Raw genomic sequence first — 19260 nt, forward strand, 5'->3', positions numbered from 1 at the left:
ATTAGGTTAAGTTTACTAATTTTATTGCCTAAATGTTCTGTACCTAGTTTGAGGCTATGCTATGAGATGCGTATGAGTTCAATATTGTTGTGGATCTCCTTGGTGAATCTAATGTTTCCTCATTATGAAGTATCCTCTTTATCTCAAACAGTACTTTTGTTTTCAAGTCTACTTTGTCTGATGTTAGTATTGCTACTCCAGTGCTCTGTGCAGAAATGTTAATTTGATGTCTATTTTCCCATCATATTAATTTTTAACCCTTTTTATCTTTATGTTCTATGTCCTCTTGGAAACATCATGTTGTTAAGTTTTGTTTCTTTAACCTTATAATACAGAGCTTTTAATCAGAAACTTTAGTCTGTTTACATTATATGTAATTACTGATATGTTTAGGTTTTAAGCATACTATTTTATTTAGTGCTTTCCATTTTCTTTTTTTTTTATTTTTATTTTTTCCTTTTTCATGACCGGTAAGGGGATTGCAACCCTTGGCGTGGTGTCGCCCGCACCACGCTCAGCCGGTGAGTGCACCAGCCATCCCAATATAGGATCCGAACCCGCGGCGGGTGCACCGCTGCACTCCCAGCACCGCACTTTCCTGAGAGAGCCATGGGGCTGGCCCTAGTGCTTTCCATTTTCTTGCCTATGTTCTTTTTCTCTCTTTTCTTGCCTTTTTTCTTGTTCATTGAAAAAAAATTAAGACTTTTTTTGTTTTCTTATATTAGGTTGGAAGTTTTACATTTGTTTAGTCTTCTATCAAGTGGTTGCCAACAAATTACAATGTGTCTTCTTGAATTGACATGCTGACATTAGTTAGTATTCTTATTTACTTCCTGAAAATGCAAACCCTTGGATCACTTCACCTTTGTTTACTCCCTCCTGAATTACATACATTTGCTGTCATGTATTTTAATCTGTATATTTTCTAACCTCTCAAGTATTTTATAAAGTCAGTATTTATTTGAACTTTTTCTTATTTGTGCTCTTTTCTTGATATTCTTTTTTTATTGAAACATAATTGATTATACATATTTGTGGAGTACAGAGCTGAATATCAATACCTGTGTACCATATGTGATGATCAAATCAGGATAATTAGTATATTCATCATTACAAAACATAATCATTCTTTGTGTCCATTAGTCAATTTCTTGCTAATTTCCTCTTCTCCCTTTCCCACCTGTAGTAACCACAGTTCTGTTCTCTCCTTTTGAAAGTGCAACATATTATTGTTGGTTGTTGTTTTTTTCTTTCTTTTTCTCATTTTTTTACTAGCTCCCGCTTATGAGTGAAGACACGAGGTATTTCTCTTTTTGTGCTTGACTCTTTAAATGACAGAACTTAATTCTTTTCTTTTATGGCAGAGTACTAGTAGTCCTTATGTATATACACCACACTTGCCTTATCCAATCAAACATCAATGGACATTTAGTTTGGTTCCATATCTTGGCTATTGTATATAGAGCTGTGATACACCTGGGAGTGCAGGTATCCCTTTGAAATGATAATTTTCTTTCCTTTGGGTATATACCCAGTATTGGGATTACTGGATCATGTGGTAGTTCTACCTGTAGTTGTTTGGGAAACCTCCATACTGTTTTCCATAGTTGCTGCAATAATTTTCAGTCCCACCAACAGTGTAGGAGGATTCCCCTTTCTCTGCATCCTCACCAGCATTTGTTATTCTCAGTATTTTTTATAATGGCCAGTCTAACTAGGGTGAGATGATCTCAATGTGGTTTTGACTTGCATTTCCCTGATGATTAGTGATATTGAGCATTTTTTCATGTATCTGTTGGCGATTTACATATCTCCCTTTGAGAAATGTCTATTCAGCTCCTTTGCCCATCTTTAAATTGGATTTTGGGGGGGGGGTTAACTGTTAAGTTGTGTGAGTTTCTTGTATATTCTAGATATTAATCCCCTGTTGTATGTATAGTTTGCAAATATTTTCTCCCATTCTGTATGTTGTCTTTTCATTCTGTTGATTGTTTCCTTAGCGTTGCAGAAGATTTAAGTTTGATATAATCCCATTTGTTTAATTTTTCTTTTGTTGCCTGTGCTTTTGAGGTTTTATTCTTAAAGTCTTTGCCCAATCCTACATCCTGAAGTGTTTCTCTTATGTTTTCTTACAGCAGTTTTATAGTTTCAGGTCTTATGTTTAAGTCTTTAATCCATCTTGAGTTGATTACGGTATATGGCAAATGGTACAGGTCTAGTTTCATTCTTCTACACATGGATGTTCAGTTTTCCCAGTACCATTTATTGAAGAGGCAGTCCTTTCCCCAATGTATGTTCTTGATGCCTTTGTCTGAAATCAGTTGGCAATAAGTACATGGATTGACTTCTGGGTTCTCTGTTCTGTTCCACTGGTCTGAGTGTCTGTTTTCATGCCAGTACTATGTTGTCTTGGTTACTATAGCTTTGTAGTATAATTTGAAGTCAGGTAGTGTAATGCCTCTGGCTTTATACTTTTTTTGCTCAGGATTTCTTTGGCTACTTGGGGTCATCTGTTGTTTTATATGAATGTTAGGATTGTTTTTTCTGTTTCTATGAAGAAACGTCATTGTTATTTTGATGGAGATTGCATTGAATCTGTAGATCACTTTGGGTAGTATGAACATTTTCACAACATTAATTCTTCCAGTCCATGAACATGGAATGTCTTTTCATCATTTTGTGTCCTCTTTAATTTCTTTCAGCAGTGATTTGTAGTTCTCATTGGAGAGGACTTTTACGTTCTTTGTTAAATTGATTCCTAGGTATTTTATTTTTTTCGCAGCAGTTATTAATGGGCTCATTTCTTAAATTTATTTTTCTGCTATTTCATTGTTGGAGTATAAAAAAGCTACTGATTTTTGCATATTGATTTTATATCCTGAAACTTTACTGAAGTCGTTTATCAGCTCTAAGAGTTTTTTGATAGTCTTTAGATTTTTCTACGTATAGGATCAAGTCACCTGCAAAATTTGACTTCATCTTTTCCAATTTGGATGCCTTTTATTTCTTTCTCTTATCTGATTGCTCTGGCTAATACTTCCAATACTGTGTTGAATAGGAGTTGTGAGAGTGGGCATCCTTGTCTTGTTCCTGTTCTTTAAGGAAAAGCTGAAAGCTTTTCTCATATTGATGGTGGGTTTGTCATAAGTGGCTTTTACTGTGTTGAGATATTTTCCTTCTATACCTAATTTGCTGAGAGTTTTAATCATTGGCCCATTTTTAATTGTGGTGTTTGTCTTTTTTTGCTGAGTTATAGGAGTTCTCTATGTTTTATGGATAGTAGACCCTTATCAGATATATAATTTGCATGTATTTTTTCCCATAATGTGGGTTGTATTTTCACTTTCTTGATAGTGTTTTTTGCACAAAAGATTTTAATTTTAATGAAACCCAATTTATCTATATTTTTCTCCATTGCTTGTGCTTTTGATGTCATATTTAAAAAACTGTTGCCTAATCCCAGCTTACAACCATTTACACTGATGTAATATTCTATTCTAATATTTTTGTAGTTTTAGCTCTTACATTTAGTTCTATACATATTTTGAGTTAATTTTTGTATATGGTGTGAGGGTCCAACTTCATTTCTTTGCATGTGGATATCCAGTTGGCCCAGCACCATTTGTTGGAAAGGTTATTCTTCCCTCATTCAGTGGTCTTAGCACCCTTGTCTAAAATCAGTTGGCCAGAGATGTTTGGGTTTATTTCTGGACTCTCAATTCTATTTCATTGGCCTTTATGTCTCCTTATGCAAGTAAACACTGTTTTGATTATTGAAGCATTGTAGTAAGTTTTGAAATAAGAAAGTGTGAGTTCTCCCACTTTGTTTTTCTTTTTCAAGATTATTTTGGCTATTTGGGATCTCTTTCTACCAAAAAAAAAAAAAGTGTAGTAATTTTGATAAGGATTGTACTGAGTCCATAGATCAATTTGGAGAGTATTGCCATCTTAACATTACCGAGTTTTCCAGTCCATGAACATGAGGTGTCTTTCCATTTCTTTAGGTGTTTGATTTCTTTTGGCAAGGTGTTGTAGTTTTTCTGCATCTATTGAGATGATCGTGTGTTTTTCTTTCCTTCATTCTATTTCTATGGTGCATTATATTGATTGATTTTTGTATGTTGAACTGCCCTTGAATTCTTGTGATAATTCTCGCTTGGTCATGCTGTATAGTCCTTTTAATAGGCTGCTGGATTTGGTTTGCTAATATTTTATAGAAGACTTCTTACATTCATAAGAGGTATTTGTAGTTTCATTTTCTTGTGGTGTCTTTGACTTTGGCATCAGGACAATACAGGCCTTATAGAATGAATTAGAAAGTGTTTTCTCCATTTCTATTTTCGAAGAGTTTGAGAAGGTTTGGTATTAATCCTTCTTTAAATGTTCGGTAGAATAAACCAGTGAAGCCATCTGGTCCGGAGCTTTTCTTTGTTGGAAGTTTTTGAATTACTGACCCAATCTCTTTATTTGTCACAGGTCTGTTCAGAATTTCTATTTCTTCTTGAGTCAGTTTTGGTAATGTGTGCGTTTTTAGGAATTTTTTCATTTCATCAAGGTTATATAACGTGTTGGCATACAATTGTTCTAATATACTCTTATAATACTTCTTACTTCTGTAAGGTCAGAAGTAACGTCTCTGTCTTCATTCTTGATTTTAGTAATTTGTCTGCTTTGTATATTGTCAGTCTAGATAAAGTTTGGTCAACTTAGCTGATCTTTTCAAAGAACCACCTTTTGGTTTCACTGATTTTTCTCTATTGTTTTACTCTTCTCTAATTCAGTTATCTCTACTCTAACTTTTACTATTTTTCTTTCTCTGCTTGCTTTGAGCTTAGCTTTGTCATCTTCTAGTTTCTTAAGATGGAATGTTGTTATTGATATAAAATATATTTAACGTAGAGATAGCTATACATTTCTCTCTGAACACTTCTGCTATGGCATTGCATAAGTTCTGGTATGTTGTCTTTCCCTTTTCATTCATCTCAGGAACTTTCTAATTTCCATTGTGATTTCTTCTTTTACCCATTGATTATTTATGAATATGTTGCTTAACTTCCACATATTTGTAAATCTTCCAAATTTCCTTCTGTTATTGACTCCTAATTCTATTTTATTTTGTTTAAAGGACATACTTAGCAAGATTTTTATATTTTAAAATTTATTGAGACTTGCTTTGTGAAACTAACATATGGTCTATCCGAATGCACTTGAAGAATATATTCTCCTGTGGATGGGTAGATGACTTATATATGTCCATTCGGTCTCGTTGATTTATAATGTTGTTTAAATCTATTATTTCTTTGCTGATCTTCTATCTAGTTGGTGTTTTTTGCTTTGTTTTGTTTTTAAGTTGGGTACTGAAGGATTGGACTATTGTCATTGAATTCATCTTCTGTCTTGAAGAATATTTTGGGTAAGCCTAGAATTCTAACTGGCAATTTTTTTTTGAGCCAAGGGAAATATCATTCTATTAACTCTGCTGAACTTTCTCACCATATGTTCTATGTCTCCCACCTTCACTTCTGATTTTCCCAAACTTTTGTCTCTTTTACGCTTCACTCTGAATATTTTCTACTGACCCGCATCCTAGGTCACATTTTCTCTTTTCCTGTCTCTAATGTGTTGTCAGACCCATCCACTGTGTTCTTAATTTTATCTTTTATCCTTTGAACATGGTAACTTTAGTTATTTTTCTCATTGATAAAACAAGTTTAATATCATTGGTAAATAAAATTAGGAAAGTAAAGTAGAAATGTTCAAGTGTAGCTTAAGGGAGCTTTTAAATGAAACATCCAATTTTGGAAAAAATGTAATAAAACATACTTTACCTAAATATTTCTTTGGCATTTTAAATATGAATAACTTTTTCAAAAATATGCTAACAACATAGCCTTAAAAATAAATTATATGGTTTTGTTCAATAATTCAAATTTAATAATCTACCCAATGTGATGTGGAAGATAGCATAATTTAAATAAAGAAGACTTAAAAATTTTCAATTGAAACTTTCGTTATTTTAAAGTTTATGTCTGTTTATCCTAAAGTCTGAAATGTCTATCAATTTTTTTCTATTATCTATTGCTTCTGATGTTTTAATTCATATTGTCTTAACTCCTCAATTTTTAAATCCTGTGTCTGGCACTGTTTATGCAAAGTTTTATGAAAAACACGTGAGCTCTAGGACAGTGCGTCTTCCTCTGGAGGAGGTACGTTTGTATTTTCAGGGCATCAGAGACAGTAGCCCTCAGGGCTCACTGTAACCCAGTTTCAGTGATGGAGACGTTCAGAGGCTGAGCTGTGTGCCCGCTCCTTATCTAAACTCACTGCTGTGGATACATCTGTGTGGTCACCAGCAGTGTTCGGTTGCTGTCACCGTTGGCTCCACGAGACAGGCACACACTCACCGCTCAGCCCCTCGGTGTCTCGGACTCCCTTCAGCTCTGGGTCAAATCTCCAGGAGAAAGGGAAGCTTTCAGTACCGCAATTCCTGGGCTTCTGCGTTTTTCATAAATTTTGATTAGTAATTCCTCACTAAAACTTTAACCCTCTCAGACCTTCAGTCAGATTTTCTTTTTATTGTTGTTGATGTCTGTCTTTTCCAATAGTCTCCAGCAGAAAGTTTATTTGATTTACATGGTCCACCATTAACGGAAGCAGCATTGTCTCTCCCAGTCTTAGGACAGAGGGCCATGCCAACCCACAGACGTGGAAACCTCTCGACGGCCGCCTTGCAAGGGTTTTTGCTGGAGGGATTTGAGGGTGGCCTGGAGACCCAGGCCCTGCTCTTTGCCGTGTTCCTGGCTCTGTATATGGTGACCGTGCTGGGCAACCTCACCATGATCGTGGTCACCTCCATGGACGCCCGCCTGAACTCCCCCATGTACTTTTTCCTCAAGAACCTGTCCTTCCTGGACCTGTGCTACTCCTCGGTCATCGCCCCCAACGCCCTGGCCAACTTCTTCTCCCCGTCCAAGGTCATCACCTTTGCCGGGTGTGCCACCCAGCTCTTCTTCTTCTCTCTACTGGTCACCGCCGAGGGCTTCCTCCTGGGTGTGATGGCCTACGACCGCTTCATGGCCATCTGCAGCCCCCTGCGCTACCCTGTGACCATGTGCCCTGCCACCTGTGCCCGCCTGGTGCTGGGCACCTACTGCGGGGGCTGCCTCAACTCTGCGGTGCAGACCGGCCTCACCTTCCAGCTCCCCTTCTGTGGCTCCAACCACATCGACCACTTCTTCTGCGACGTGCCCCCCCTGCTGCAGCTGGCCTGCGCCGACACGGCCCTCAACGAGCGGGTCATGTTTGGCGTCTGTGGGTTCATCATCGTGGGTGTGACAATTGTGGTCCTTGTTTCCTACGGCTACATCGCAGTGACCATCCTGCATATGCGCTCGGCAGCCGGGCGACACAAGGTCTTCTCCACCTGTGGCTCCCACATGACTGCGGTGACTCTCTTCGTTGGGACTGTGTTTGTCACATATGCCCAGCCAGGGGCTGTGCAGTCCATGGAGCAGGGCAAGGTGGTCTCCGTCTTCTACACGCTGGTCATCCCGATGCTCAACCCCCTCATCTACAGTCTGCGAAACGAGGACGTGAAGGAGGCCCTGCGGAGGCTGGGCCAGAGACACGCAGCCACCTGAGCGAGGTGGCCACAGAGACAGTGTGTCCTGAAGGCTGGAGGGGAGGGCGCTCGGGAGATACCTACCCTCTCCTACTTCCAAATGGAGTCGTGTGTGTTAGGGAATTTATCCATCCATCCTTCAAAGCATGTTACTGGACCAGACATTTACCAAGTGTGAGATCCAAAGAGAGAGAAGGCGCGCTCTCTATCCAGAATTCTCAAGGTTCAGAGAAGGAGCAACAGCCCCAGCCCCGTGCAGTCTGAGCGCAGCAGCAACGAGAGTGGAGCAGACCAGGTCTTCTGCTTCTCGTTCTCACCGTTCTCTGGGCCAATGATGGGCTCCAGCAGGACAGAGGTTAGATATTTATGCATCTCGATCAAACTTGTAACAAAACAATCTTTACCTGCAATTTACCTCCCCCCCTCCTGATTCCACCCGGATGCAGGACTTGGCCGTGTCCCGGGGCCTCTCCAAGCACCGACCGAAAGGGCCTCCCACCTCCACTTTGGTCTTTTTTCAGCTCATCTTCCACACCATCGCCAACAAGATCTGCTTACCATAGTAATTTAAACCAGCAGCCAAGGCATTCCCACAGGGTCAGTTTGGTGTCAGTAGGCATAGGTTTGGCTCTGAGTGGCCCAGATCAGACACACGGTGCCTCCCTTGTGTAGGAGCCAGGTCGGAGGTGTGAGGGGCACGAGGTGGTTCCACTCGAGGCAGAAGCTCCTTCGGGCTCCTGCTCCATCACACCACGACATTGTCCTGAGAGAGGATGACTCAGAGCTCCAGCCACGCCATCCATCTCCCTAGACTCAGGATGGAAGGCGTGAGAGTATAAACCTTTATGTATAAATATACACATATATCCGTAAGGAAAATACTCATGTCGCATTCACAACTCAGGGAGTTCAACACCTCCCAGCTCAATGTGTATTCAGTAGCCATGAGGGGCCATGAGCTGGGACTACAGGGACACTGAAATGTGGTTTCTGTCCTTGAGGCATGCCTGTGCAAATGTGCACACGTGTGAGTGCACATACATGCACAGAGTTGCTGTCATTGCAATGTGGGAAATGCATGGGCAGAAGAGTACTCAGTAGAGGAAGGGCATGCAAGAAGAGAGCACAGAGTCCTGTCCTGGGGTTAACACTGGACTGTGCTGGAGAAGGACAGAGGGAAGCACAAGCAAGGTGCAGCCATCGGTAAAAGGTTCTAGGCATAATCATTGAGCTGTCGTAAGAGGAACATTGGCCTATGTGGCAAGAGACTTCTCTGGGCTTGGTCCTGTAAGCCTCGGTCAGCCCTGTCTGAGCCTGAGGCAGAGGCACAGGTGGAAACCCCATCCAGAGGGTCTGGTAAACACCCTGGTGGGAGGCAGCACTGGGATGCAAAGAGGCTGTGGTGGGCAGGGGGACCATGGAGCAGACTGAGTCAATGTTGAGGGCCAGAAATGTCAGGGCCTCTCTCTAGGGTCCCTTCACCATCCAAAGTGGTGTGCTCTGGAGTGTCCAAGTGTTCTCTCTCTCTTATCTCATTTTGACCTTTCTCTTTCCTGATTTCTTTCTCCAGGCATCAAGCATGTCCTGATCTCTCTCATTCTTCCCTTGGCTCATGTATCTCTGCAGCCCGCTCAGCGCTCTCACTCACTCCTCATGAAACTTTCTTAAAACCCTGTCTCCACTTGAGCGGTTCATCTGTTTGCAGTCTGGTCTCTGCTCCCATCACCGCATCTAACTGCTCACACTAAAGACACCTAGTCCCTTGGACACTTCCTAACCCTTATCAGTAGTGACCTCTGAGTGGATCTGGGTATTGTGAGTCCGTTATTCTTTGAAAGTCTCTCGTTCCTTGATGCGACACTGGCAATCCCTGTTCTTTACAAACACCTCTGATCATTCCTACCCAGAATATTTTCCGATTCCTCTATTTTTATGCCATCAAAATGTGTATGTCTCCAAGGGGCTCTTCTGACCCTATGTCTCTGTAGTCTATTTTCCCTCCCTCAGTGACACCCAAGGTCAGTAACTTTGTATGAGATCTTCCAATCTCTTTCATCCCTATTCATAATGCACATATACTAACCAGGCAGCTCGATGTCTTTTGCATGTGAAGAGCCTCATAAAACTATCACTCTCATCAAGATAGAAAACCAAAGAGGGCTCCCTTGTGCCACTTTCCAGTTAAAACCCTGCTCCTAGGGTAATAACTATTCTGGTCTCCAATAACATAAATTAGTTTCGTCTGCTTTTGAACATCATAAATATGAAATTATATAATGTGTACTCTTGTCATGCTTATTTGGCTCAACATGGTGCCTGTGAATGTGATCCATACTGTTGCATGCAGCAGTTGTTTATTCTTCTACACTGCTGTGTAGTATTCCGTTGCATGAATGTGTGACAGATTATGTATTCCTTCTGTTGTTGATGGGCATTTGAGTTGTTCCAATTTAGGGAAATATCATAACACAAACTGTTATAAATAATCTTCTGCATGTCTTCTAATGGCCATAAGCAATTATTTCTATTGCAAATATGCCAAGTAAACTGTAAAATTGCTGGGTCACTGAGTCATGTTTAGTAGAAAATGCCAGCTAAGACTTCATAATTTTTCACATGAAAAATTCTGAGAATCTACCAAAAAACTCCTACAAAAATAAATCTACAGAGTCTCTAGATACAAAACCAGCATGCGAAATTAATAATATTCCTATATACTAGCAATAGACAATTGCAATTTTGAATTTTAAAAAATATCATTTATACTAGCACCAAAGAAATGAAATGCTTCAGAATAAATTTAACAAAATACTTTAAGATATCCTCATGGAAAATTATAAAATATCAATGAGAAAAATTAAAGAAGACCTAAAAAAATGGAGAGATAAACTGGGTTTATGAATTGGAATATTCCATATTGTTAAAATATCAATTCTCTCAAATTTGATCTATAGATTCAGTGCAATTCCAGTCAAAATACCCACAGGCTTTTTTTTTTTTTTTTTTTTTTTTTTGTAGATATCAATGAGCTAGCTCTGAAATTTATGTGGAAAGACAAAGGAACTATAGTAGACAAAAGAACTATTAGATAAGTAATAGTTCCCTATTGGTTATTTGGTTAATAAATTACTCAGTAGGTCACTGTGGGGTCACTGGACCATAGTAATTTTGAAACGCAGCTAGGAAATGTTGGAACTGTCTTATGTCTCAAAGCCTCGAGACATAATTTTGAGAGAGTACTCAAATCAGAAGCCACAGTTTTTACATAACCAACCTGATCTTGGAAGAGACATGCCATTAGTTTAGCCATATTCTATTCAATAGAAGAAAATAATGAAGCCCAGCCCACCTTCAAGGGGAAAGGTTAAACAACAGTGTACACACCGGGAGGCAGGGATTGTTTGGGGTCATATTGGAGTTGCCTACCTACCACATAAGTCACAGACTGGAAGAAGATACTTGCAAATTATATATTTAACAAAGGACTTATATCAAGTATATATCATTTCAAATAAGAAAACAACCAAATAAATGAATGGACAAAGAATTTTAACTAACATTTACTTCATCAAAGAAGGCATACAGATGGTGTACTAGTTTCTATTGCTTATAACAAAATACCTGGAACTGGGTAATTTATAAGAAAACAAAATCTATTGCTTATAGTTTCAAAGGCCAGGAAGTCCAAAGTCCAAGGAACACAGCTGGTGAAGGCCTTGGTGGTGACAGTGACCAAGGGTCTCATATGGAGCAGAGAGAGAGAGTCCCTCATGTGCTCTCCTTTTAAAGCCCCCAGAACCATGCACCTGGCCACCATTATTAATCCATTCCCTATGGCATGGTCCTGCAATCTAATCACCTCTTTAAGGCCCCACCTTTCAATTGCCATAATAGGATTTCCCATCCTCAAAAATTAATGGGAATTAAGCTTCTAATATACGAATTTTGGGGGATGCAGTTCAATCAATCCACAGCAGATGGCAGATAAGCACATGACAATATGCTCAACATTATTAGTAATTAGGAAATACAAATTAAAACCATGGAAAGATACCATAGCATACTCACTGGAATGGCTAAATTATAAAAGTCTGATCACAGAGAGTGACTGCTAGTGAGGACATAAAATGGTACAACTTCTTTGGGAAACAGTTTGGCACTCAATTAAAAAGTTAAACATATGTCTGTCATATGACCCAGCCTTTCCTAGGCTCCATTTCTATATATTTGCCCAAGAGAAGTGAAAGCATATGTCCACACATAGACTTGTAAATGAATGTTCATAGCATCCACATTTGTAATAGCTCCAAACTGGCAAAAACCTGCTTTAGTTTTCTAGGGCTGCCATAACAAAGCAGGTGCCCAGACTGGGTGGCTTAAACTATAGAAATTTGCTTGCTTACAGCTCTGGAGGCTGGAAGTCTAAGGTCAAGGTGTCAGCAGGTTTGGCTTCTCCTGAGGCCTCTCTCCTTGGCTTGCAAATAGTTACCCCTGGTCTGTGTGTGTGTGTGTCTGAATCTCCTCTTGTCATCGGGGCATCAGCCACATTGGATTAGGGCCCACCCATGTGACCTCATTTTACCTCAATTACTTCTGTATGGCCCTGTCTCCAAATACAGTCACATTCTGAGGTACTGGGCATTTAGGCTTTAACATATAAATTTGGGAGGAACACAGTTCAGTCCATAATGCTCCACGCTGGCCACTCTAAGTCTAAAATCTCATCTAAATGTCATCTAAATCAGTTATAGGTGAGACGTGAGGTATGATTCATCCTGAGGCAAAATTCCTCTCCAGCTGTGAACCTACAAAACCAGGTGAGTCATCTACTTCCAAAATGCAGTGGTCGAACAGGCACAAAACAGACATCCTCATTCCAAAAGGGATAAATTGGAAAGAATAAAAGGGTGACAGCTTTCAAGCAAGTCTGAAACCTAGCAAGGCAAATTCCATTAGATTTTAGGCTCACAAATAATCCTCTTTCACTCCGTTCTCTGTCCTCCGGGCCCACTGTTCCTGGCATATTTTGCTGAGATCATGTTTTTGAGATTCACCTATGCTGATATGTGTCTGAGTAGCTCACTCTTTTTTATTGCTGTGTACTATTCCATTGTATGGATATACCATACATTTTTATGCATGTGTCTGCTGATGGGCATTTGTTTTCAGTTTTGGGATACTATGAATAAAGTTGCTGTGAACATTATGTACAGGTCTTTTCTGACATGTTTCCATTTCTCTTGAATGAACACCTAGAAGTGGAATTGCTGGGTTATATCAAAAGTGTATGTTTGACTTACAAAAACCTGGTAAATACTTTTCCAAAGTGTTTGTACAAGTACACACCTTCACCAGCAACGTATGACTTCCTATGGCTCCACGCACTCCCCAGCATTTAGGATTGCCAGACTTTTAAAAATTAGCCAGCCTCATGGGTGTGTATAGCAGGTATCACAAGTGCAGTGTTAATTCTGTGTTTCCACAGTGACTTTGGTGTTGAATATTTTATGTTGGAAATTTGTATGTCTTCTTTAGTTCAGTGTCTATTCAATGTTTGGCCCATGGTTGGGGCAAGATCTTTATCTTCTTCTTATTGAATTTGGAGAGTTATTTATGTTGTTTGCATACAAGCATTTTGTCAGACAGAATGTGTTGAACATATATTCTCCGTATGTCTGCCTGTCCAGTCTCTTAGCAGTGTCTTTTGAAGAGAAGAAGTTTTTGATTTTGATGACATCTCATTTATTTTTCTTCCTTTCTTTTTTTTTTTTTTTTTTGGTTCATGTTTTTGGGTCTTGAAATCTTTGCCTATTGCAACACTATGAAGATTTTCTCCTGTGACTTTTTCTAAAACTTATGTAGTGTTACATTTATGACCCATTCCAAATGAAGTTCTGTGTGCAGTGTGAGGTAAGGGCTGGGGACCATTTCACCTTTCTCCGTGGATGTCTAGTTCTTCCAACACCTCTTGTTGAAAAGACTCCCTATTGAATTTCCTTAACACTGTGTCAAAAACCATCTGGCCAAGTACGTATGGGTTTGTTTCTAGACTCTATACTCTGTTTCAGTGTCAAGTTTGGGGCTATTACGAATAAGGCTTCTAAACACTTTTGGACAAATCCTTTGTATATGTGCACATACATATGTATTAATTTTTCTCATGTGGAGAAAAAGTGGAATTTGAGGAGAAGTCATCCATGGGATTGATGTAGGTTTAAGTTAAGAAATTGCCAAACCTTTCCCCATTGTACACGCCCACCAGCAGCGGAAGTTCTGTAGTGACTCCACGTCCTTGATGACGTTTGGTATTGTCCTTTTTAGACTTCAGCTGTTGAAGTAAATGTGCAATGATATTTCATTGTGGTTTTAATTTGCAATTCTCTGATGACTGATGATGTTGGACATCCTTTTTAGTTACTCACTAGATATTTGTATACGTTCATTTATAAATAAATACAAACGGAACATGTATTTCCCACTATTTTATTAGCCTATGCATGTTTTCATTGTTGATTTATAGGAGTTCTTGGTCAAGACAAAGCGTTCTTGAAAAAGTGAGTCCTTTTTCAGATACCCTTACTGTGAATATTTCTTCAAAGTCTACAGCTTGACTATTTCCTCTATAGAGTCTCACTGAGCAGAAAGTTTTAATCTTTTCTTGGGGTAGGCATTATAATACTTATTCGTGCAATCAGAAACACAGGCAGAGAAGTTAGATAATGTGCTCCAGGCCACATATCTGAGAGGGAAGACAGATCTGAACCTGAGTTCCCAGGAGGGACATGACTTGCACTGCACGGGGACAAAGCCCTCTCCGCCCATTCCCCACGGGGCCAGTCTGGACAGTCGGTTCGCCACGGTGAGCTCTGGTTTGTCCACTGCAGTGAGCACACTGTGTCTCTCTGGATCACTCTGAGGACTACAGGATGTAATATGGATGCAGGGCTCAATGCCAGCTTTCAGTGAATGGCATCTTTTGGAATTATTATGATTACTGGCAAGATGCTAAATAAAGAAAAAACACAACTCACTGTTCCAACTGTTATTTTCATGGCAGGTTTGGTTGTTTTCCTGACTCAGCATGAGTTCCAGAAGGTTCTTTCAACATTTACTTAACTGCACTGGGCACAGCTGGGGACACAGAGGTGAGCTTTCCAAGTGACAGGATAAATTAAGTCTCAGCAAAATAAATATTAAAGTTGGAATAGCTGAAAGAGGGAAAAAGAAAAAACAGAACAAAACAAGAACACCAGCCAAGGACTGCTAGCTGAAATAAGTCATCCTGGATTCCTGCTCTATAGGAAGCCTCAATCTATGGACCCACAAGTGACTTTCAAATAAATGCATCTCTATATTGCCGTGATGTAGGCAAATTCTCAGCCGAGCGGGAAGCACTGATGAGCAGGGCAGATTTCGGCTGAAAAGACAAGCTCCACCTCCGGGATGGCCTGGTGCCCCTTGTTCTCCAGGCAGAGTCCCCCATATGCAGGTGTGAGCGAGGGCCCCTGACACGGGCAACACTTTCTCCAAGCTCAGAGGAGTACTGAGCCGTGAAATCAGTCCCTCTTCAAAGCATGTGCTAATTGATGGCCCTTCACCTTGAAGGCCAGAACTTCCTTCTCTGCTTCAGCTGCGAACAGCGAACCAAGGAAAATGGAGTGAGATGCTTGCTTGGGGCAGACGCCGGTTATGAGAAGAAAAGCTGTCTCAGGCCGCCCTCCACCCCAGCCCCTCACTGCTGCTCAGGAGACCTCCTTGCCCACCTGTGGCAGCCACCCTGCTGGCCGCCTGCCCTCCTGCCCCTCTCAGGACAGTGAACCCACTCCGGAGGCTCTTCTCCTACCCTCCCTCTAGGGCTCGCCTGCAAGTGCCTCCCCCAGAGTGGGGTCGGGGGCTGCCACCTGCTCCCTGAACACCTACCCTTCCGTCTTTTACACTAGGTTTTCAGAAGCTCTTTATTTTTCGTCTTTCCCCACAGGGCTGTAAGCGTGGTCTTTTATGAAACATTTACATACACACACGTATGATCATATACACAGGTGTGTGATCACAGCACATGGGCTATGGTGAGCTGTATAGGTGGAGGTGTGTGAAATTTTATATCCATGTGTACAACATGCATATACTCACCTAAAAAGTATAGATCTATACACACACACAAACACAATGTGTATCCTGTGTGTGTGTAAATAGGTATAAATATGTCAGATAATACATACCTCTCTGCACCCCACCCTTCCCATCCACAGGACCCCGGGAATCCCCTCCATGTCGATGGACAAAGCTCCAGCTTACTCCGTATAGCAGGTGAAGAATCCTCACAGTATGGACACACCATCATTTCACCAACCAATAAGCATTCATTTTGTTTCCATGTTTTTTGTTATGAAAAAATGCTGCAACAAAAATCCAGCTGGGTGCTGGCAGGCACTTGGCCACCTAGTCTCAAAGTGTGCAAGGCCGCACCCTGGGGAGCCGTGGTAGAAAGTGCAGGGGTGCAGCTACCTCCACCCTTGGCCGAGGCCTGAATCCCAAGACCAGGCAGGTCTGGGCAGCCAGAGAGAAGGCCCAGCTCCTGAGTGCTCAGCTTTGGCCTCTTGAGGGACAAAGGGGCTTTTATCTGAGCACCCCTTTTTCAGTACTTATCTTGGCTCATCAAACAGTAACCACAGCAGTGAGAGTTCTAAAATCAATAATGCCCCTTTGTAAAAAATGTGTCCTGTTTTGGAAGTGCCACTGGCCCAGCTTCTCTGAGCTTGTCCAAGAACTCAGAGGCTTGTGTCCTGTCCCTAGCGGTTTCCTGAGCCCCAGCAAAGAGCGCACGTGTCTTTCTACTCAGACAAGTGGCCGTGCAAAGGCCACAGGGGAGAAGATCGGCATTTTCACCCTACCCAGGATGGAGTAGAAGCCAGAGAGTAGGGAAAGGAGAGGTTTCCTTCAAAAGTCCTTGACTGCAATTCTTGTCAAACACAGCTTGGGCCATCAAAACCGTTTTTATTCCCCAACTTCCAAAACCCAAAGGCTCCAGAGCCAACCCCGTGTAACCCCCACGGCTGGCATTACATCATATAGAGGCCCCGTTTCACTGGCGTGCTCACCTCTAAGAATCAGCAGCTTAACAAGGACCCTCAAAATATTTAATAACCTCCAAACAAGCACCACAGCACCGCGGGTTGGTCCCCCCCACTCCCCTGCCAGTGCAGGGAACGGCCCCTCCCACACCTGGGAGTGTGGTTGCTGTGGATTGGCTGGGGGGCGGGACCTGACAGGAGGAGGGCCAATCAGAAGCCTTCCTCAAGCTCTCGCTGGGACATGCTGCCTCACGTAGGGAAGGCTGGTACTGAAGACAAGGTATGGAAATTGCCCAAACCATGGGCTGAAGAAGCCAGTGGGCAGAGCAAACAGACAGGAGATGATTAAGTCCAGGGGGTCCTTCAGCCCCGGGGCCAGCTGTCCTTCTACAAGCATTCTAACACATTCCTTAAGAATCCAAGGATTGTAATGCTTAAGGCTTCCTCCTTTTGTCAAGGAAGAGCCTTCTGCAAGCCCTCAGAAGGCTCCCTGGCCCTTGGCAGTCTCCTGTCCAAGGAGCAGGCAGGCATTCCCACCAGGGCCAGGCTGTGCCTTCCTGATGTTTTATGGTCACCAGCGGCACAGCCTCCTTCTGCAGCAGGCTTTCTAAATGTGGCAGCGATGGTGTACAGGTCTCTGTGATTAAGGCAATTAGGCATAAAAAGTAAAAAACATACATGTCTTTGTCAGTGTAGGTGAAAACATATTACTGTTGGTGGCTAGAGCTTCGCCAAGGGAGTCAGCACGGATACAACAATCAGCTGCAGTTACTACCACCTGGTGTTCATCCTTCCTGACAGCTAAAGGTGATGGCCCCAAGCTACAGGGAGGTGAGGAAGGAAATTCTGTCTCGGCCTCATGGCACTGAGGAAGCTGCAAGGGTTCTGTGAAGGCAAACAGAGGTACCACAGAGCTCATGCAGAACTAAATATTTGCAGAAGGTAGTGACACACGCACACACCTACACACATGTGCACACACATGGGAGACTACTATTCATAAACCTGCTTGGACTAGTTTGAAATTCTGAGACCAAGAGAGCCTTGTAGGGCTCATGGGACCGGTCTGGAGGAGCTTGCCACGTCCTCACCAGGCCCACTGTGCCACCGAGTCACTGCACATCAGCTCTCCTTACCTTAGATCATCCCCTTCTGCTGAAGACAGATCCACAAACCAGAAGGTGTATCAGAGACAAATTATCTTTGCTTACCAATAAGGAAACAGAGGCCCAAAGAAGTGAATTGATTCAGCAGGACCCAGGGACAAACACAGCACTCCTGGCAGGTGTGAGTTTTTACCACAGCCCTCAACACCATGTACTGCAAGCCCTGTGGGACTGTTTGTTGTAAACCTCAATTGATGGGTAATTGACCATTAAAGAATTCACCAAAATACCAAGTTGTTTCCCACAGAAACTTCTATGCCTATTTTGAGTAGTCCATTTAGGAAACTGTAAAAACTCCTCTTGTGAATTAACCTGGAGTACATAGCGCTGAGAAACCCTGCTCTCAAATCACAGGCTGTGTGCAGCTTGGCTGTTGGAAATCCTGAGAAACAGCCTCGATTTCCAACCCAGTGTGGACCTTACGATAGCGGGCTTTGAGACACAACAGTCAGCGCTATCCTGTCTTTCCCTGGATCGTGGACATGATGCCCTCACTGCAGCACACGGAGTAACACTAGACCAGTGGCTCATCCCAGGTGGTCCTTGGCTGCTGAGCTCCATCAAATGACAGGAGCACTGTCAGACCAACAGCTTGGAAATTCACTCAGCACTCATGAGAAAACGAGGCACACTTGACATTCTGTTCTGCTTAAAATCTCACCTGGCTTTCAGTAGAAGTGTCTTTCATAAACATGCCATCAAGGGGATGCCACTCAGCGAGGTCTCATGGCAGAGGGCTGCATATCCCCCTGGCCTACTCAGTGGCTCTGCTTCAGCTCTGAAACATGGGCACTTCCCAGGCTAAGAAACATTCTTCACTTTGAGGTTGATACAAAATAGCCATCTTAATTTTTTTACAGCCATTATTACTGAGCTGGGCCAATATCAAACTTAAAAAAAAAAAACCCTTTTCCCCATTGATGTTATATTTTTCTTTGAAATAGACTCCTTTAAAATGGCCCAACATATACATTTCTCACGTAGAAGGCATCTCTTTCAGTCATCATCCAGTTGTCCCAATTCTTTAAGCCTCAGGTCCATGACAGCTGCTGCTCTGATGGGGAGGCTGAAGGGAAACATGAGGCCCTGCTAGGACAGGGGAAACACACAGCGTGTATACACCCACCCAGGGGAAGGGACCGGACCCAAGGTAAGGCCTTCACAGGGCGCTGCTGGCAGGACTACCTGTACATACCCTGCACACACATCACCCCAACAAACAGTAAGGCTTCAATCACCCCATACTGCCTCATGAAGAACAGCACAGTATGAACCTGCTGTGCTGACATGCAAACGTGGTTCTCCCAGGGGGCTGACACGGGTGTGTGCACAGACACACATGCATAAAGAGACTTTTAGGGATTATAACACTCACTCAAAAATGCAAGAATTAAAATTACTC

The 19260-nt window shown here is 42.0% G+C and overlaps 1 protein-coding gene across 1 annotated transcript; it reads left to right on the top strand.

Moving 5' to 3' along the window:
* Positions 1-6689: 6689 nt before the first annotated feature.
* Positions 6690-7640, top strand: LOC134362081 (olfactory receptor 9S13-like). The gene has a single exon (XM_063077428.1). The coding sequence runs from the start codon at positions 6690-6692 to the stop codon at positions 7638-7640; it is 951 nt and encodes a 316-aa protein (XP_062933498.1).
* Positions 7641-19260: the final 11620 nt, after the last annotated feature.

The sequence above is a fragment of the Cynocephalus volans genome, chromosome 1, assembly GCF_027409185.1.
Source record: "Cynocephalus volans isolate mCynVol1 chromosome 1, mCynVol1.pri, whole genome shotgun sequence".
NCBI lineage: Eukaryota > Metazoa > Chordata > Mammalia > Dermoptera > Cynocephalidae > Cynocephalus > Cynocephalus volans.